Source organism: Eptatretus burgeri, chromosome 9, assembly GCF_056783735.1.
Source record: "Eptatretus burgeri isolate ZD-2024b chromosome 9, Ebu_testis_v1, whole genome shotgun sequence".
NCBI classification, from domain to species: Eukaryota; Metazoa; Chordata; class Myxini; order Myxiniformes; family Myxinidae; genus Eptatretus; species Eptatretus burgeri.
Window position 1 is genome coordinate 33243425 of NC_140969.1, and position 21999 is coordinate 33265423.

Genomic DNA, 21999 nt, shown 5'->3' on the forward strand with positions numbered 1-21999 from the left:
TCCAGGGATCTGTGGCATCCATGCTGAACTTCTCAAGGCTGGTGGAAATGCTGCACTCATGTCGTTGCATGCAGTTTTGTGCTCTGCCTGGAACACAGGCATCATCCCAACTGACTGGAAGAGGGGCCTTGTTGTCCCTCTCTGGAAAGGGAAGGGTGATCGCCAAGACTGCAACAACTACCGAGGGGTGACGCTGCTCACAGTGCCGGGCAAGGTCTTTGCTCAGATAATTCTTGATAGGGTTCGCCACCATCTGCTTGAGCACCAGCGTCCAGAGCAGTCAGGCTTTACACCAAAGAGGTCAACGATTGACCGTATCCTTGCACTTCGTGTCCTCACCGAATGCAGACGAGAGTTTCGGCAGGGGCTGTTTGCAGCCTATGTTGATCTCTGTAAAGTGTTCGATTCAGTGAATCGGGATGTCCTCTGGAGGATTCTTGGTCTTCGTGGGGTGCCACCAAAACTGATCGATCTGATGTCTGAACTCTACTCTGGTACTGAGAGTGCTGTGAAGTGTGGTGGTACCATCTCTGACTTATTTCCAGTTGTTACTGGAGTTCGTCAGGGATGTGTACTTGCCCCCACACTTTTCAGCACTTGCATGGACTGGATTTTAGGGAGGATGTCGGAGAGATCAAGTTGCGGTGCATCGTTTGGGAATGTCAAGCTCTCGGACCTTTATTTTACAGATGATGCAGTCATCTTTGCGGAGACTTTAGACATCCTTTTGGGGGCCCTCGAGGTGCTGAATGAGGAGTCAGAGCCGCTGGGATTACGGGTTTCTTGGATCAAAACTAAGATCCAGGCTTTCGGTGACATCTTGGATGCTGCTGTCCTGTCTGTGTCTCTTTGTGGTGAGAATGTTGAGGTCGTGGAGAGATTCACTTACCTTGGCAGTGATATTCATGTCTCTGCAGGCTGCGAGTCAGAGGTCAATAGACGTCTGGGTCGGGCCTGGGAAGTCATGGATTCACTGGATCATGGGGTGTGGTGCTGCCGGTACTTGTGCGGGAGGACGAAAGTCCGAGTCTTCAGGTCCTTGGTACTTCCAGTCTTGCTCTATGGGTGCGAGACTTGGACTCTGACCAAGGATCTGAGACGGAGACTAAATTCCTTTGGTACCAGGTGTCTTCGGAGAATCCTTGGCTATCGCTGGTCGGATTTTGTGTCCAACGAGCGGTTGCTGAGAGAGACTCGGATGAGATTTGTTACCTGCATAGTCCGTGAGCGTCAGTTGCGCTGTATGGACATGTGGCTCGTTTTCCTGACGCTGATCCTGCTCACCAGATTCTCTCAGCGAGCGAGTCTCATGAGTGGAGGAGGGCAGTGGGCCGACCACGTGCCTCATGGTTGCAGCAGGTTGACCATCATCTCAAGGAAATGGGGATGGGCCTGGCATCTGCCTGGGGGATGGCCAGACGGAGGCCCCTGGAGTACCGGCGGAAAGTGGACGCAGTGACGTGCTGTTCTGGCACATGCTCCTATACCTGACCTGATAACTGAAGACATCAAACTAAACACTCTCATAGTTGAAGGAGGTTACATGTTAAGTATACCTGAAAAAATATGTACAAATTAAAATTCACTGGTTGTAAAAGTATTTAGCCCATTCAGTCAGTACTTGGTGGAAACACCTTTTGTGGCAATGACTGCTTCGAGTCTTGTTGGGTTGGTCTCGACCAGCTTTGCACAGTGAGATGGTGAAATCTTTGTCCATTCTCCACGTGAAAATTTCTCCAGTTCTGTCAAGTTTGATGAGGATTGTCAGACAACAATCTTCAAGTGTTGCCTTGCTACTTCAATCTTGAAGTCTTGACAGTAGGGATAGTGTTGACTGGGAGATGTGCAGTGTTTGGCTTGTGCCAGATGCAATGCTTTGAATTTAGACCAAAAAGTCCAATTTTTGTCTCGTCTGACCACAGAACATTTCTTCACATGCCTGTAGTACCAGTAAGATGTTTATTTTTTTTGTGAACTCCACACAAACTTTTAGATGCATCTATTTCAGTAATGGCTTCTTTCATGCTACCTGTACATATAGGCCAGCCTTGTGAAGGGAACGGGATATTGATTGATGAGCACTGACCCCCATCCTGGACAGAGAGCCTTGCAGATCTTTCAGCCATTGTTGGATTTAGAGTGGCATCCTGAACCATTTTCCTGCTTCCCCAGCTGCTGAGATTGGATGGGAGACCTGATCTGGGTAGAGTCTGGGTGGTATGATATGTCTTCCACGTCCTGATGATGGATTTCACTGTACTCAAAGGGGTAACAAGAACGGAACTGTCGCCTGCATTCCTCCGCCAGGCTGAACAGTTTATGTTTTGTATCCCACTGAGAGACTGGATCTGGATCCGGACCTGAACCAAAATCGATTTGGCTTTTCTTGTCACCAAACCGACTCATCCACCAAGTTTTGTTATCACTCAACCACAACTTTTAGAAACATCATGCTGTGCGGTTCAGAATATAATTTGAGGTCGATTTTCGCCTTTGACATCGTACCTTGAACCCAATTTGATCCAAATGGTGGCTTACATTGAGAACTTGGATTTCTAGCTCGGATTCCGAAACTGATTCCACCATCATAAGCAACTCTGAAGGTTCTCAGTGTGTTGAAACTCATCAGTGGAATTTTGAAGAAACTCTTGGAGCCAAAATTAGTGATGGAAATGCTTTACGGGGAATTATGGAGTCTTATTGTTTCGACCCTTATGCGAGCGATTCAGTCAAAGACGGTGACAATGGAGGTGTTTGTGAAGATGAAAACGCCGGTCACATGTTCACTCCAAATTGCGAGGTTTGGTTTTCCGTTGAATCAACGATTTATGAGGGAATTTTTTCTTCATTCATAAATCGGTTATGTTACTCCAGCAGAAATACGGCTCGGTCACGGCACGACAGTACGGACACCGCCCAGGCGCACTCAACACCGCCGACAAAATGCGTGACAAAAGCGTTGTTTCACTGTCGCAGGCTGACCAGGTGTCCTGTGTTACTGGATTGTCCCATTTCATACTTTACCGGGATGCCATTTGTGTCTGTGGTCCAGCCGTGTCATGTCCATGTCCATACTGTGTTGTGCTGTGTCTGTCGCAGACCAGTGGAGGGGGAAGTGATGCTCTGGTGGAGGTGGGGTGTGGGGTCGTGGTGGGTATTGTTAAGGTGATGGTTGATGGGGGATTGTGTTGGGGGTGGTGGAGGGAGGAGGTGTGGGTTGGTGGTGGGCATTGTGGGGTTGATGGGAGATTGTGGGGGGAGGGTGGAGAGGGAAGTGGTCACCCGGAAACATATGCTGGTAACTGGGTAGAGATGGTGTTACAGTTTTGAGCGACGGCTGTTTCTTCCGCTTAATAGTGGGGATGGCTTCCTCTCTCAATTATGGCGGATAACCACAAGATATAACCTTTTCTGTCGATTCATAACAGTTCTCTGTAAAATGTTCCGAGCAGAAAAGTGAACATTTTGTCGGCCCGATTCACACTCGGGTATTTCGGACAAACCTCGTTTTGCAACAAGCACCAAGGATGCATCAACTCAGCATATTTGTGGAAAATCGAAATTAAATTGTATCGTTTGAGTTAAATTGTACCGCGATGTAACCTGTAGACAATACGGATATGGCAGTCAACTCCCGAGTGTGATGTCACGGCTAAGCAAAAGAAGAAGAAGATTTCGACTTTTGATCACAAAATCACTTTATAAACCAAACACTATCACAAAATAAAATCACAAACAGCTTTGTATCACTTTGGAGTCATTTGTGAAGACTCAAATATTATGTTTGATTTGAAAGCACCATGAAATAAGCTCAGGTGGCATCATCATGTGAATACTTTTGTGGGTCCATGCACTAACTTTGAGAATCTTAAATTTCGCAAGTAACAAACACACAAACAGATCCAAATGCAATATCCTCTCCTTTGGCGAGGGTCATCAATAGAATGTCTCCAAAGCTAATGGAAATTATAAAGAAGTAAAAATCCCTTTCGTGGCAATCTTGTACTCACCTTTATTTAGAAGTTGTGTGAAATTGGAGAGAAGTCAAAAGTATCATGCCTCCTTGTTTATTAACTTGGGTTTTAATATATTTTTTACTCGTGATTTTTGTTTTACAGATAAGACATAAACTGCAGCAATTTTCAAACTGGATGAGGACCACTGACAGCTGTGGTAAGTTAAAGTTCCTGCAATGGAGTATTAATTGGACTCACAAACATGAAAATAAAACAATGATAATAACAATAATAATATTACATCGAAGGGTCTGATGAACGGCCATTCGTCACGCCAGGAACTTTTGCGAATCCTGAGGATCGCCAAGTTTACCAATTTCACACTCCACTCAATTATTTTTTTTTTACCATTTCCAAAACACCAAGGATCGCCCCAATCCAAGCCAAAACTGGTGGTGGTACGTACGTGAGGCAAAAGATTGGAAGACGTTCCTTAAAATGGAAATGGGGTTTATCTGTACGCATAAATGTGTGTGTGTGTGTGTGTGTGTGTGTGTGTGTGTGTGTGTGTGTGTGTGTGTGTGTGTGTGTGTTCATAAAGCACATTTCTTTTTTCCTCTCTCTCTCTCTCTCTCTCTCTCTCTCTCTCTCTCTCTCTCTCTCTCTCTCTCTCTCTCTCTCTCTCTCTCTCTCTCTCTCTCTCTCCGGTTGTGTTGGGACGGTGTTTGTCTCCAGACATGTCGAGGCAGTGTTTGTCTCTGTACAGCTTAGCTCCGAACGCATCCGGGCGATTTTCGTCTCCAGACGTGTCCAGACTGAGTTTGTCTCCAGACAGTGTTTTTTTTTTTTATCTCCAGACAGTGGTTGTTTGTCTCTGGACAGTGTTTGTTTGTCTCCAAACATGTCTCGATGGTGTTTGTCTCTGGGCAGTTTGTTTCCGGACTGCGTTTATCTCCGAACATGTCTGGGTGGTGTTTGTCTCTAGGCGCTATTTATAGCATGACAGGTGGAAAATTGGATTTCAGAAATTATTTTCTTTCCTTCTTCACTATTATTCTGTGCAGAAGCATTTTGTTGAGACAGTATAAATTGAAATTAATGCTCCACCACACATCTGCCTTCCCTTCCTCTCACCTCTCGCTGCCTTCCCTTCCTCCACCCCTCCTCACGCTCCCTCAACCCCTTCCTCGCTCCCCCACCCCTCCTCGCATCCACACCCCTCCTGGCTCCACCACCCCTCCTCGCTCCTCCCACCCCTCCATGCTCCCCCACCCACATTTGGATGAGGAAACATGCAATCTTATGCACAATGAGGAAAACGGCCTCACCCCGAATGCTGCCAAATACTGGACCTTCACACAAAGAACAAATGGGGAAAGCAAGTGCTTGAGCATGTCACGAGGCTGGTGATGGCTGCAGGATGCACATACAGGGCACACACGGCTGTTGTGGTAGGATGGTGATGGTGATAGTGGTGGGATGACGTGTTTGCATCTCTCGATCAAATCATCCTCTTTTGTAAACCCAGGAGGGAATCATCATTTTGAAATTGCACATGTGAAGATAGGCATGAAGGTATCAAAACTACAAACCAAGGATCCCATTTGGGACAATATGGAGGCTACATCCTCCCTAGAAACGATGGATTCTCCACAATGCCATATCAATTGAATTCAGACCATGATGGAAGCCTTCAACAAAGCTGTGGAACATGAGCAGAAAATAAGGCAGTGGGTTAATGCAATGCTGTGTGTCTAAATGCAGGAAACAACATGACGTATTTGTCCAAAGACACCAGAAGTCGGATTGTGGAGGTGGATCCACGAGAAGTGGATCTGGTGGATTTCTCCTTTGAACCTAAAAAGGAGGTTGCCACAGGATCCTCAGCTTCACCTGGAATTCCTCAGTGCAATAAAATTGGAAAAATGGAGGAGAGTAGCATGAGATTCCTGAAGATCATGAAGTCGAGTTTAATTGTGGAGTACAAGGTATCGTATTGGTTTTCATTGATGCTTCTCCTTCAATTTATGGTACCTATGTCATCACACCTTCCTTTAAAATGATTATGGAAGCAGCTGTTTAACTTTAACAAGTACTGTACTACAATAAAAATATTTTCAAAGGAGAGCAGAGTCGATGACACGCCATCGGAAATCCCCATGATTCCCACATGAAGCAAAGTTTAAATATGGCAAAACGTTCCACCAGGAATGACCCAATGTCAAATTTTGAGTTTAAAAAATCTTCTCTTTTGACCCCTGTGACACCAAGTCCCCACTCACTGGGGAATGAACCGGTGGTCAAATCCAAAAATAATTGTTACATATTTCATGTGTACCCCAATGTTGATTTGATCAACAATTTTTTTTTAACAAATGTCCCCGTTATTGCATTTTTTGGTATTTGACTTTTTGACCCTTCCCCAAGGGGTGGGGCAAAAAATGATACTGAGCGCAATATTCTAAATGTGGCACTTTTTTTCCAATGTCACAAAATCTTCAGACTTGTGCATAACACCTCCCACTAATGTAGCCCAAAATCCTATTTGCCATTTTTTTGCTTGGTGTGATATTTGTGTTTGTGTTTATTGAACCCGCAGTTGTAACTCAGCATTGAGTCACAGCCAATCACCCCTCACCTGATGTTTGTTGGGAATGAATTAATGTAATTTAAAGTTTTTTTTTGAATATTTTTTACAATTACATTAATTACAATTATAATTGTAAATTACAATTTACAATTTAATAATTATTATTAAATTTTTTTTGTTTTTTACAATTACATTCATTACAATTTACAATTACAACAATTTTTTTTACCAAATGTCCCCGTAATTGCATTTTTTGGTCGCCATCCCCATAATCACCCCTCACCCGATGTTTGTTGGGAATATATTAATGTAATTTAAAATTATTTTTTGTTTTTTTTACAATTACAATTTTTGTAATAACAACAATTTTTTTTAACAAATGTCCCCGTAATTGCATTTTTTGGTCCCCATCCCCGTAATCACCTCTCACCTGATGTTTGTTGGGAATGAATTAATGTAATTTATAGTTATTTTTTGTTTTTTACAATTACAACAATTTTTGGAATTACAACAATTTTTTAACAAATGTCCCCGTAATTGCATTTTTTGGTCCCCATCCCCATAATCACCCCTCACCTGATGTTTGTTGAGAATGAATTAATGTAATTTAAAGTTTTTTCTTATTTTTTTATAATTACAATTTACAAATAATTAATTGTTATTTAAAGTTATTTTATTTTATTTTTTACAATTTTTTTACAATTACATTAATTACAATTACAACAATTTTTTTAACAAATGTCCCCGTAATTGCATTTTTTGGTATTAGAGTTTTTGACCTTTCCCCAAGTGCATTTGGTAACAAACTCAGCATTCAGTCACAGCCAATCACCCCTCACCTGATGTTTGTTGGGAATGAATTAATGTAATTTAAAGTTATTTTTCGTTTTTAGATATCTTAAGTTGGAGTAAAAACTTCTTACTGTAAAATTTAATTCTGTCTCTTTCAACAGTCCCCTCCTAAAAAAAATGAGGTGGTCACAGGATCCTCAGCTTCACCTGGAATTCTTCAGTGCAATAAAATTGGAAAAATGGAGGAGAGTTACAAGGGATTCCTGAACACCATGAAGTCGAGTTCAATTGTGGAGTACAAGGTATTGTATTGGTTTTCATTGATGCTTCTCCTTCAATTTATGGTACCTATGTCATCACACCTTCCTTTAAAATGATTATGGAAGCAGCTGTTTAACTTCAACAAATACTGCAATAAAAATATTTTCAAAGGAGAGCAAAGTCGATGACACGCCATCAGAAATCCCCATGATTCCCACCTGAAGCAAAGTTTAAATATGGCAAAACGTTCCACCAGGAATGATGCAATGTCAAATTTTGAGTTTAAAAAATCTTCTCTTTTGACCCCTGTGAAACCAAGTCCCCACTCCCTGGGGAATGAACCGGTGGTCAAATCCAAAAACAATTGTTACATATTTCATGTGTACCCCAATGTTGATTGCATCAACAATTTTTTTTAACAAATGTCCCCGTAATTGCATTTTTTGGTATTTGACTTTTTGATCCTTCCCCAAGGGGTGGGGCAAAAAAATGATACTGAGCGCAATATTCTAAATGAGGCACTTTTATCCAATGTCACAAAATCTTCAGACTTGTGCATAACACCTCCACTAATGTAACCCAAAATCCTATTTGCCATTTTTTTGCTTGGTGTGATATTTGTGTTTATTGAACCCGCAGTTGTAACTCAGCATAGAGTCACAGCCAATCACCCCTCACCTGATGTTTGTTGGGAATGAATTAATGTAATTTAAAGTTTTTTTTTTTTTGAATATTTTTTTACAATTACATTAATTACAATTATAATTGTAAATTACAATTTACAATTTAATAATTATTATTAAATTTTTTTTTTTTTTTTTTTACAATTACATTCATTACAATTTACAATTACAACAATTTTTTTTACCAAATGTCCCCGTAATTGCATTTTTTGGTCGCCATCCCCATAATCACTCCTCACCCGATGTTTGTTGGGAATATATTAATTAGGGTACCCTGTGAGTACAGGGTACCCTATTGTTTTTCTTCTGTTTATTATTATTAGGGTACCCTGTGAGTACAGGGTACCCTATTGTTTTTCTTCTGTTTATTATTAGGGTACCCTGTGAGTACAGGGTACCCTATTGTTTTTCTTCTGTTTATTATTATTTTTCTTTTTCCGCCGGCATTTTGCACCCTTTTTCGCTTTAAAAACCATTTTCTCTGGGAGACTAAGTCCGATCGAGACAAAATTTTCACCACAGTATGTATCTTTTTTGATAGCACAATCACGTTATAATTATGACGTCATTGGTCACGTGGTGCGGGCGCCATCTTGAAAAAAACGATAAACTTTGGACCTCTGTATCTCAGAAACCGTGCAATGGAAAACTTTTTCGCTCGATACATTTTACTAAGCTCCCGATGGGGAACACGTGTGATTTTTCATGATGTCATAGGTGAAGCGATATACCGGTGAAAATTCGTCAAGTAGAACGCCATATGGTAAAAATCTGAAAAATTCTGAGCATCATCTACGCCAAAAATCACTGACGAAAATGTTTTTCTTGACGTCATCGATGACGTAATTCGGCCGCCATCTTGTTTTTAGTGTTTTTTTTAAAAAAATCTTCTTCTCCAGAACAGCTATGCAGATTGAGGCGAAACTTTACACGCACATTCCCCCTGAAGTCCTCTTTCAAGTTTGTTAATTTGTTATTGATACGTCACATGGTTTGGCGGCCATCTTGAAAAAACCCTAAAACCTTCAAACATCTTCTTCTCCAGAAGCGCTGGTCCAATGAAGGCGAGATTTCAGCATTATATTCGTGACATGTATGCGATGCAAGTTTGTTAATTTCAAAGTGATAGGTCACATGGTTTGGCCGCCATGTTGGATTTAAGAAAAATATTAAATAATGTTTTCTCTGGTATTTCATAAGCCATCGAAGCGAAAATTTGCAAGTGCCTTCCACGTTCAAGTCTGCATACATGGTAAAAAAATTTTACCTCAGAAGTCACATGGTTTGGCGGCCATCTTGGATAGAAAAATAGACTTTATCCGATTTACACGAAACTTCACACACCTGTTCGGGTCGACGATGGAAAGCAGAATTTAAATTTATGATATCATAGGTCACAAGGTTCGGCAGCCATCTTGGATTGAAAATGAATAAATTTTAAAAATCTTCTTCTCCAGAAGGGCAAGACAGATCAAGACGAAACTTAACACATATATTCCCCATGAGGTCCTTTCTCAAGTTTGTTAATTTGTTGTTGATACGTCACATGGTTTGGCGGCCATCTTGAAAAAACCCTAAAACCTTCAAACATCTTCTTCTCCAGAAGCGCTGGTCGGATGAAGGGCAGATTTCAGAAGTATATTCGGGACACGGAGGCGATATAAGTTTGTTAATTTCGAATTGATAAGTCACACGGTTTGGCCGCCATCTTGGATTTAAGAAAAATATTAAATAATGTTTTCTCTGGAACCGCTTAACCTAAGGAATCGAAAGTTTGCAATTATCATCTACCATCGTGTCTGCACGAGAGTTAAAAATTATGATGTCACACGTCACATGGTTTGGCGGCCATCTTGGATAGAAAAACGCACCTTTACCGATTAACACGAAACTTCACACACGTGTTCCAATACCCAGTTGGAAGCAGAATATAAACTTGTGATGTCATAGGTCACATGGTTCGTCAGCCATCTTGGATTGAAAAATAATATCTTAAAACGTCTTTTTCTCTGACACGACTGAACAGATCCAGGCGAAACTCCACCACTATGACCGCCTCTCCATGACGAATAAAAAGTTCTCACCCCCTTTTGAGGTACGACGCAACGTTTGGCAGCCATAGTGGATTGAAGGAAAAATATTAATTAATGTTTACTCTGGAACAACTGCATCAATCAATGTGAAACATCACCTTTATGCTGGAACAGTCATGCGGAATGAGGGTTTGAAATTTCAACGGGATCGGCCCCAGGGTTTGGCAGCCATGTTGGTTTTAAGAAAAATATTAAATAATGTTTTCTCTGGAACTGCTTAACCAAGCGAAGCGAAAATTTGCACTTATCGTCTCCGATCGTGTTTGCACATGTGGTGAAAATTATGACATAACAAGTCACATGGTTTGGCCGCCATCTTGGATTGAAGGATAAATATTAATTAATGTTTACTCTGGAACCGCTGCTTCTATATATATGAAACTCCACATTTGTAATTCAGCCGACATGCGAAACAAAAGTTTAAAATTTCAACCTGATCGGTCACGCGGTTTGGCAGCCAGAATTATTTAATTATTTGAATCTGTTCGCCAGTAATAAGGAAATTGAACACTTTGTGCTGCCCGGTTCGTAGCTCTTCAGTCCCACGCCATATCGAAGCAGGCCTCTGTTTGTATCACTCTTCAATAATGTTTTTTCTGGAATCACTTTCCCGATGAATGCGAAACTTTGCGACTGTCATCTGCACAAAGTCCCATGTTGTATCAAAGGCGGACGGACTGGGTACCCGGTCATCACTGCCAGCAGTTATAAAGTGGCAGTTCTAGTTAGGGTACCCTGTCAGTACAGGGTACCCTATTGTTTTTCTTCTGTTTATTATTATTTTTCTTTTTCCGCCGGCATTTTGCACCCTTTTTCGCTTTAAAAATCATTTTCTCTGGGATACTAAGTCCGATCGACACAAAATTTTCACCACAGTATGTATCTTTTTTGATAGCACAATCACGTTATAATTATGACGTCATTGGTCATGTGGTGCGGGCGCCATCTTGAAAAAAACGATAAACTTTGGACATCTGTATCTCGGAAACCGTGCAATGGAAAAATTTTTCTCTTGATACATTTTACTAAGCTCCCTATGGGGAACACGTGTGATTTTTCATGACGTCATAGGTGAAGCGATATACCGGTGAAAATTCGTCAAGTAGAACGGCGTATAGGAAAAATCTGAAAAATTCTGAGCATCATCTACGCCTAAAATCACTGACGAAAATGTTTTTCTTGACGTCATCGATGACGTAATTCGGCCGCCATCTTGTTTTTTAGTGTTTATTAAAAAACCAGAAGGGCTGGACAGATTAAGGCGAAACTTTACACGTACATTCCCCCTGATGTTCTCTTTCAAGTTTGTTAATTTGTTGTTGATACGTCACATGGTTTGGCGGCCATCTTGAAAAAACACTAAAACCTTCAAACATCTTCTTCTCCAGAAGCGCTGGTCCCATGAAGGCGAGATTTCACAACTATATTCGTGACATGTATGCGATGCAAGTTTGTTAATTTCAAAGTGATACGTCACATGGTTTGGCCGCCATGTTGGATTTAAGAAAAATATTAAATAATGTTTTCTCTGGTATTTCATAAGCCATCAAAGCGAAAATTTGCAATTGCCTTCCTCCCTCAAGTCTGCATACATGGTAAAAAATTTTTACCTCAGAAGTCACATGGTTTGGCGGCCATCTTGGATAGAAAAATAGACCTTATCCGATTTTCAAGAAACTTCACACACTTGTTCGGGTCGACGATGGAAAGCAGAATTTAAATTTATGATATCATTGGTCACAAGGTTCGGCAGCCATCTTGGATTGAAAATGAATAAATTTTAAAAATCTTCTTCTCCAGAAGGGCAAGACAGATTAAGACGAAACTTCACACATATATTCCCCATGAGGTCCTTTCTCAAGTTTGTTAATTTGTTCTTGATCGGTCACATGGTTTGGCGGCCATCTTGAAAAAACCCGAAAACCTTCAAACATCTTCTTCTCCAGAAGCGTTGGCCCAATGAAGGGGAGATTTCAGAACTATATTCAGGACAGGAAGGCGATATAAGTTTTGTTAATTTAAAATTGATAAGTCGCATGGTTTGGCCGCCATCTTGGATTTAAGAAAAATATTAAATAATGTTTTCTCTGGAACCGCTTAACCAAACGAATCGAAAATTTGTAATTATCATCTACCTTTGTCTGTGCATGCGTGTTAAAAATTATGATGTCACACGTCACATGGTTTGGCGGCCATCTTGGATAGAAAAACGCACCTTTACCGATTAACACGAAACTTCAGAAACGTGTTCCAATACCCAGTTGGAAGCGGAATTTAAATTTGTAATGTCAAAGGTCACATGGTTCGTCAGCCATCTTGGATTAAAAAATAATATCTTTAAACGTATTTTTCTCTGAAAGGACTGAACAGATCCAGGCGAAACTCCACCACTATGACCGCCTCTCCATGACGAATAAAAAGTTCTCACCCCTTTTGAGGTACGACGCAACGTTTGGCAGCCATCGTGGATTGAAGGAAAAATATTAATTAATGTTTACTCTGGAACTACTGCATCAATAAATGTGAAACATCAAGTTTATGGTGGAACGCTCATGCGGAATGAGGGTTTGAAATTTCAACGCGATCGGGCCCTGGGTTTGGCAGCCATGTTGGTTTTAAGAAAAATATTAAATAATGTTTTCTCTGGAACTGCTTAACCTAGCGAAGCGAAAATTTGCGCTTATCGTCTACATTCGTGTTTGCACATGTGTTGAAAATTATGACGTCATAAGTCACATGGTTTGGCCGCCATCTTGGATTGAAGGATAAATATTAATTAATGTTTACTCTGGAACCACTGCTTCTATATATACGAAACTTCACATTTGTAATTTAGCCGACATGCGAAACAAACGTTTAAAATTTCAACCTGATCGGTCATGCGGTTTGGCAGCCAGAATTATTTAATTATTTGAATCTGTTCGCCAGTAATAAGGAAATTGAACGCTTTGTGCTGCCCGGTTCGTAACTCGTCTGTTCCGCGCCGTCTCGAAGCAGGCCTGTGGTTGTATCACCATTAAATAATGTTTTCTCTGGCACCGCTTATCCGATAAATGCGAAACTTTGCGACTATGATTTAAGTCTCATGTTGTATCAGTTGTGTCAATGGCAGACGGACTGGGTACCCGGTCATCACTGCCAGCAGTTATAAAGTGGCAGTTCTAGTTATTATTATTATTTTTCTTTTTCCGCCGGCATTTTGCACCCTTTTTCGCTTTAAAAACCATTTTCTCTGGGATACTAAGTCCGATCGACACAAAATTTTCACCACAGTATGTATCTTTTTTGATAGCACAATCACGTTATAATTATGACGTCATTGGTCACGTGGTACGGTCGCCATCTTGAAAAAAGCGATAAACTTTGGACATCTGTATCTCGGAAACCGTGCAATGGAAAATTTTTTCGCTTGATACATTTTACTAAGCTCCCTATGGGGAACACGTGTGATTTTTCGTGACGTCATAGGTGAAGCGATATTCCAGTGAAAATTCGTCAAGTAGAACGCCATATAGGAAAAATCTGAAAAATTCTGAGCATCATCTACGCCTAAAATTGCTGCGGAAAATGTTTTTCTTGACGTCATCGATGACGTAATTCGGCCGCCATCTTGTTTTTTAGTGTTTTTAAAAAAAATCTTCTTCTCCAGAAGGGCTGGACAGATTAAGGCGAAACTTTACAGGTACATTCCCCCTGATGTCCTCTTTCAAGTTTGTTAATTTGTTGTTGATACGTCACATGGTTTGGCGGCCATCTTGAAAAAACCCTAAAACCTTCAAACATTTTCTTCTCCAGAAGCGCTGGTCCCATGAAGGCGAGATTTCACAACTATATTCGGGACATGTATGCGATGCAAGTTTGTTAATTTCAAAGTGATAGGTCACATGGTTTGGCCGCCATGTTGGATTTAAGAAAAATATTAAATAATGTTTTCTCTGGTATTTCATAAGCCATCGAAGCGAAAATTTGCAATTGCCTTCCTCCCTCAAGTCTGCATACATGGTAAAAATTTTTTACCTCAGAAGTCACATGGTTTGGCGGCCATCTTGGATAGAAAAATAGACCTTATCCGATTTTCACGAAACTTCACACACTTGTTCGGGTCGACGATGGAAAGCAGAATTTAAATTTATGATATCATAGGTCACAAGGTTCGGCAGCCATCTTGGATTGAAAATGAATAAATTTTAAAAATCTTCTTCTCCAGAAGGGCAAGACAGATTAAGACGAAACTTCACAGATATATTCCCCATGAGATCCTTTCTCAAGTTTGTTAATTTCTTCTTGATCGGTCACATGGTTTGGCGGCCATCTTGAAAAAACCCTAAAACCTTCAAACATCTTCTTCTCCAGAAGCGCTGGTCCACTGAAGGGGAGATTTCAGAACTATATTCGGGAGAGTAAGGCGATATAAGTTTGTTAATTTCGAATTGATAAGTCACATGGTTTGGCCGCCATCTTGGATTTAAGAAAAATATTAAATAATGTTTTCTCTGGAACCGCTTAACCAAACGAATCGAAAATTTGTAATTATCATCGAGAGGGCATTATGCACGCATGATAAAAATTATGACGTCACACGTCACATGGTTTGGCGGCCATCTTGGATAGAAAAACGCACCTTAACCGATTAACACGAAACTTCACAACCGTGTTCCAATACCCAGTTGGAAGCAGAATATAAATTTCTGATGTCATAGGTCACATGGTTCGTCAGCCATCTTGGATTGAAAAACAATATCTTCAAACGTCTTTTTCTCTGAAACGGCTGAACAGATCCAGGCGAAACTCGACCACTATGACCGCCTCTCCTTGACGAATAAAAAGTTCCAACCCCCTTTTGAGGTACGACGCAACGTTTGGCAGCCATATTGGATTGAAGGAAAAATATTAATTAATGTTTACTCTGGTACTACTGCATCAATAAATGTGAAGCATCACCTTTATGGTGCAACAGTCATGCGGAATGAGGGTTTGAAATTTCAACGGGATCGGGCGCAGGGTTTGGCAGCCATGTTGGTTTTAAGAAAAATATTAAATAATGTTTTCTCTGGAACTGCTTAACCTAGCGAAGCGAAAATTTGCACTTATCGTCTACAATTGTGTTTGCACATCTGGTGAAAATTATGACATCAGAAGTCACATGGTTTGGCCGCCATCTTGGATTGAAGGATAAATATTAATTAATGTTTACTCTGGAACCGCTTCCTCTGTATATGCGAAACTTCACATTTATAATTCAGGTGACATGCGAAACAAAAGTTTAAAATTTCAACCTGATCGGTCACGCGGTTTGGGAGCCAGAATTATTTAATTATTTGAATCTAGAAGCCAGTAATAACGAAATTGAACGCTTTGTGCTGCCCGGTTCAGAACTCGTCTGTTCCGCGCCCTCTCGAAGCAGGCCTCTGTTTGTATCACTATTAAATAATGTTTTTCTCTGGCACCGCTTATCCTTTCAATGCGAAACTTTGCGACTGTCATCTGCAGAAAGTCCCATGTTGTATCAAAGGCCGACACGTCTGGGTACCCGGTCATCACTGCCAGCAGTTATAAAGTGGCAGTTCTAGTTAGGGTACCCTGTGAGTACAGGGTACCCTATTGTTTTTCTTCTGTTTATTATTATTATTATTATTTTTCTTTTTCCGCCGGCATTTTGCACCCTTTTTCGCTTTAAAAACCATTTTCTCTGGGATACTAAGTCCGATCGACACAAAATTTTCACCACAGTATGTATCTTTTTTGATAGCACAATCACGTTATAATTATGACGTCATTGGTCACGTGGTACGGTCGCCATCTTGAAAAAAGCGATAAACTTTGGACATCTGTATCTCGGAAACCGTGCAATGGAAAATTTTTTCGCTTGATACATTTTACTAAGCTCCCTATGGGGAACACGTGTGATTTTTCGTGACGTCATAGGTGAAGCGATATTCCAGTGAAAATTCGTCAAGTAGAACGCCATATAGGAAAAATCTGAAAAATTCTGAGCATCATCTACGCCTAAAATTGCTGCGGAAAATGTTTTTCTTGACGTCATCGATGACGTAATTCGGCCGCCATCTTGTTTTTTAGTGTTTTTTAAAAAAATCTTCTTCTCCAGAAGGGCTGGACAGATTAAGGCGAAACTTTACAGGTACATTCCCCCTGATGTCCTCTTTCAAGTTTGTTAATTTGTTGTTGATACGTCACATGGTTTGGCGGCCATCTTGAAAAAACCCTAAAACCTTCAAACATCTTCTTCTCCAGAAGCGCTGGTCCCATGAAGGCGAGATTTCACAACTATATTCGGGACATGTATGCGATGCAAGTTTGTTAATTTCAAAGTGATAGGTCACATGGTTTGGCCGCCATGTTGGATTTAAGAAAAATATTAAATAATGTTTTCTCTGGTATTTCATAAGCCATCGAAGCGAAAATTTGCAATTGCCTTCCTCCCTCAAGTCTGCATACATGGTAAAAATTTTTTACCTCAGAAGTCACATGGTTTGGCGGCCATCTTGGATAGAAAAATAGACCTTATCCGATTTTCACGAAACTTCACACACTTGTTCGGGTCGACGATGGAAAGCAGAATTTAAATTTATGATATCATAGGTCACAAGGTTCGGCAGCCATCTTGGATTGAAAATGAATAAATTTTAAAAATCTTCTTCTCCAGAAGGGCAAGACAGATTAAGACGAAACTTCACAGATATATTCCCCATGAGATCCTTTCTCAAGTTTGTTAATTTCTTCTTGATCGGTCACATGGTTTGGCGGCCATCTTGAAAAAACCCTAAAACCTTCAAACATCTTCTTCTCCAGAAGCGCTGGTCCACTGAAGGGGAGATTTCAGAACTATATTCGGGAGAGTAAGGCGATATAAGTTTGTTAATTTCGAATTGATAAGTCACATGGTTTGGCCGCCATCTTGGATTTAAGAAAAATATTAAATAATGTTTTCTCTGGAACCGCTTAACCAAACGAATCGAAAATTTGTAATTATCATCGAGAGGGCATTATGCACGCATGATAAAAATTATGACGTCACACGTCACATGGTTTGGCGGCCATCTTGGATAGAAAAACGCACCTTAACCGATTAACACGAAACTTCACAACCGTGTTCCAATACCCAGTTGGAAGCAGAATATAAATTTCTGATGTCATAGGTCACATGGTTCGTCAGCCATCTTGGATTGAAAAACAATATCTTCAAACGTCTTTTTCTCTGAAACGGCTGAACAGATCCAGGCGAAACTCGACCACTATGACCGCCTCTCCTTGACGAATAAAAAGTTCCAACCCCCTTTTGAGGTACGACGCAACGTTTGGCAGCCATATTGGATTGAAGGAAAAATATTAATTAATGTTTACTCTGGTACTACTGCATCAATAAATGTGAAGCATCACCTTTATGGTGCAACAGTCATGCGGAATGAGGGTTTGAAATTTCAACGGGATCGGGCGCAGGGTTTGGCAGCCATGTTGGTTTTAAGAAAAATATTAAATAATGTTTTCTCTGGAACTGCTTAACCTAGCGAAGCGAAAATTTGCACTTATCGTCTACAATTGTGTTTGCACATGTGGTGAAAATTATGACATCAGAAGTCACATGGTTTGGCCGCCATCTTGGATTGAAGGATAAATATTAATTAATGTTTACTCTGGAACCGCTTCCTCTGTATATGCGAAACTTCACATTTATAATTCAGGTGACATGCGAAACAAAAGTTTAAAATTTCAACCTGATCGGTCACGCGGTTTGGGAGCCAGAATTATTTAATTATTTGAATCTAGAAGCCAGTAATAACGAAATTGAACGCTTTGTGCTGCCCGGTTCAGAATTCGTCTGTTCCGCGCCCTCTCGAAGCAGGCCTCTGTTTGTATCACTATTAAATAATGTTTTTCTCTGGCACCGCTTATCCTTTCAATGCGAAACTTTGCGACTGTCATCTGCAGAAAGTCCCATGTTGTATCAAAGGCCGACACGTCTGGGTACCCGGTCATCACTGCCAGCAGTTATAAAGTGGCAGTTCTAGTTATTATTATTTTTCTTTTTCCGCCGGCATTTTGCACCCTTTTTCGCTTTAAAAACCATTTTCTCTGGGATACTAAGTCCGATCGACACAAAATTTTCACCACAGTATGTATCTTTTTGATAGCACAATCACGTTATAATTATGACGTCATTGGTCACGTGGTACGGTCGCCATCTTGAAAAAAGCGATAAACTTTGGACATCTGTATCTCGGAAACCGTGCAATGGAAAATTTTTTCGCTTGATACATTTTACTAAGCTCCCTATGGGGAACACGTGTGATTTTTCGTGACGTCATAGGTGAAGCGATATTCCAGTGAAAATTCGTCAAGTAGAACGCCATATAGGAAAAATCTGAAAAATTCTGAGCATCATCTACGCCTAAAATTGCTGCGGAAAATGTTTTTCTTGACGTCATCGATGACGTAATTCGGCCGCCATCTTGTTTTTTAGTGTTTTTTAAAAAAATCTTCTTCTCCAGAAGGGCTGGACAGATTAAGGCGAAACTTTACAGGTACATTCCCCCTGATGTCCTCTTTCAAGTTTGTTAATTTGTTGTTGATACGTCACATGGTTTGGCGGCCATCTTGAAAAAACCCTAAAACCTTCAAACATCTTCTTCTCCAGAAGCGCTGGTCCCATGAAGGCGAGATTTCACAACTATATTCGGGACATGTATGCGATGCAAGTTTGTTAATTTCAAAGTGATAGGTCACATGGTTTGGCCGCCATGTTGGATTTAAGAAAAATATTAAATAATGTTTTCTCTGGTATTTCATAAGCCATCGAAGCGAAAATTTGCAATTGCCTTCCTCCCTCAAGTCTGCATACATGGTAAAAAATTTTTACCTCAGAAGTCACATGGTTTGGCGGCCATCTTGGATAGAAAAATAGACCTTATCCGATTTTCACGAAACTTCACACACTTGTTCGGGTCGACGATGGAAAGCAGAATTTAAATTTATGATATCATAGGTCACAAGGTTCGGCAGCCATCTTGGATTGAAAATGAATAAATTTTAAAAATCTTCTTCTCCAGAAGGGCAAGACAGATTAAGACGAAACTTCACAGATATATTCCCCATGAGATCCTTTCTCAAGTTTGTTAATTTCTTCTTGATCGGTCACATGGTTTGGCGGCCATCTTGAAAAAACCCTAAAACCTTCAAACATCTTCTTCTCCAGAAGCGCTGGTCCACTGAAGGGGAGATTTCAGAACTATATTCGGGAGAGTAAGGCGATATAAGTTTGTTAATTTCGAATTGATAAGTCACATGGTTTGGCCGCCATCTTGGATTTAAGAAAAATATTAAATAATGTTTTCTCTGGAACCGCTTAACCAAACGAATCGAAAATTTGTAATTATCATCGAGAGGGCATTATGCACGCATGATAAAAATTATGACGTCACACGTCACATGGTTTGGCGGCCATCTTGGATAGAAAAACGCACCTTAACCGATTAACACGAAACTTCACAACCGTGTTCCAATACCCAGTTGGAAGCAGAATATAAATTTCTGATGTCATAGGTCACATGGTTCGTCAGCCATCTTGGATTGAAAAACAATATCTTCAAACGTCTTTTTCTCTGAAACGGCTGAACAGATCCAGGCGAAACTCGACCACTATGACCGCCTCTCCTTGACGAATAAAAGTTCCAACCCCCTTTTGAGGTACGACGCAACGTTTGGCAGCCATATTGGATTGAAGGAAAAATATTAATTAATGTTTACTCTGGTACTACTGCATCAATAAATGTGAAGCATCACCTTTATGGTGCAACAGTCATGCGGAATGAGGGTTTGAAATTTCAACGGGATCGGGCGCAGGGTTTGGCAGCCATGTTGGTTTTAAGAAAAATATTAAATAATGTTTTCTCTGGAACTGCTTAACCTAGCGAAGCGAAAATTTGCACTTATCGTCTACAATTGTGTTTGCACATGTGGTGAAAATTATGACATCAGAAGTCACATGGTTTGGCCGCCATCTTGGATTGAAGGATAAATATTAATTAATGTTTACTCTGGAACCGCTTCCTCTGTATATGCGAAACTTCACATTTATAATTCAGGTGACATGCGAAACAAAAGTTTAAAATTTCAACCTGATCGGTCACGCGGTTTGGGAGCCAGAATTATTTAATTATTTGAATCTAGAAGCCAGTAATAACGAAATTGAACGCTTTGTGCTGCCCGGTTCAGAACTCGTCTGTTCCGCGCCCTCTCGAAGCAGGCCTCTGTTTGTATCACTATTAAATAATGTTTTTCTCTGGCACCGCTTATCCTTTCAATGCGAAACTTTGCGACTGTCATCTGCAGAAAGTCCCATGTTGTATCAAAGGCCGACACGTCTGGGTACCCGGTCATCACTGCCAGCAGTTATAAAGTGGCAGTTCTAGTGTAATTTAAAATTATTTTTTTGTTTTTTTTACAATTACAATTTTTGCAATTACAACAATTTTTTAAACAAATGTCCCCGTAATTGCATTTTTTGGTCCCCATCCCCGTAATCACCCCTCACCTAATGTTTGTTGGGAATGAATTAATGTAATTTATAGTTATTTTTTGTTTTTTACAATTACAACAATTTTTGGAATTACAACAATTTTTTTAACAAATGTCCCCGTAATTGCATTTTTTGGTCCCCATCCCCGTAATCACCCCTCACCTGATGTTTGTTGAGAATGAATTAATGTAATTTAAAGTTTTTTTATTATTTTTTTTACAATTACAATTTACAAATAATTAATTGTTATTTAAAGTTATTTTATTTTATTTTTAGGGTATCCAGTCAAATGGACTGGATAACCTATTGTTTTTCTTCTGTTTATTAGGGTACCCTGTGAGTACAGGGTACCCTATTGTTTTTCTTCTGTTTATTATTACGCATTATTAGGGTACCCTGTGAGTACAGGGTACCCTATTGTTTTTCTTCTGTTTATTATTATTTTTCTTTTTCCGCCGGCATTTTGCACCCTTTTTCGCTTTAAAAACCATTTTCTCTGGGAGACTAAGTCCGATCGAGACAAAATTTTCACCACAGTATGTATCTTTTTTGATAGCACAATCACGTTATAATTATGACGTCATTGGTCACGTGGTGCGGGCGCCATCTTGAAAAAAACGATAAACTTTGGACCTCTGTATCTCAGAAACCGTGCAATGGAAAACTTTTTCGCTCGATACATTTTACTAAGCTCCCGATGGGGAACACGTGTGATTTTTCATGATGTCATAGGTGAAGCGATATACCGGTGAAAATTCGTCAAGTAGAACGCCATATGGTAAAAATCTGAAAAATTCTGAGCATCATCTACGCCAAAAATCACTGACGAAAATGTTTTTCTTGACGTCATCGATGACGTAATTCGGCCGCCATCTTGTTTTTTAGTGTTTTTTTAAAAAAAATCTTCTTCTCCAGAACAGCTATGCAGATTGAGGCGAAACTTTACACGCACATTCCCCCTGAAGTCCTCTTTCAAGTTTGTTAATTTGTTATTGATACGTCACATGGTTTGGCGGCCATCTTGAAAAAACCCTAAAACCTTCAAACATCTTCTTCTCCAGAAGCGCTGGTCCAATGAAGGCGAGATTTC

At 40.3% G+C, this 21999-nt stretch overlaps 1 protein-coding gene across 4 annotated transcripts in view; it reads left to right on the forward strand.

Moving 5' to 3' along the window:
• The window catches only part of LOC147019866 (uncharacterized), a 254067-nt gene that overhangs the window by 33605 nt on the left and 198463 nt on the right, over positions 1-21999 (forward strand). For all 4 annotated transcript variants that reach the window (XM_085894649.1, XM_085894650.1, XM_085894648.1 and 1 more), the window contains 3 exons: positions 4119-4173; positions 5721-5944; positions 7500-7640. In XM_085894649.1, coding sequence (XP_085750775.1) covers positions 4119-4173; positions 5721-5944; positions 7500-7640 — 420 coding nt within the window. The remainder of the gene's footprint in view (positions 1-4118; positions 4174-5720; positions 5945-7499; positions 7641-21999) is intronic.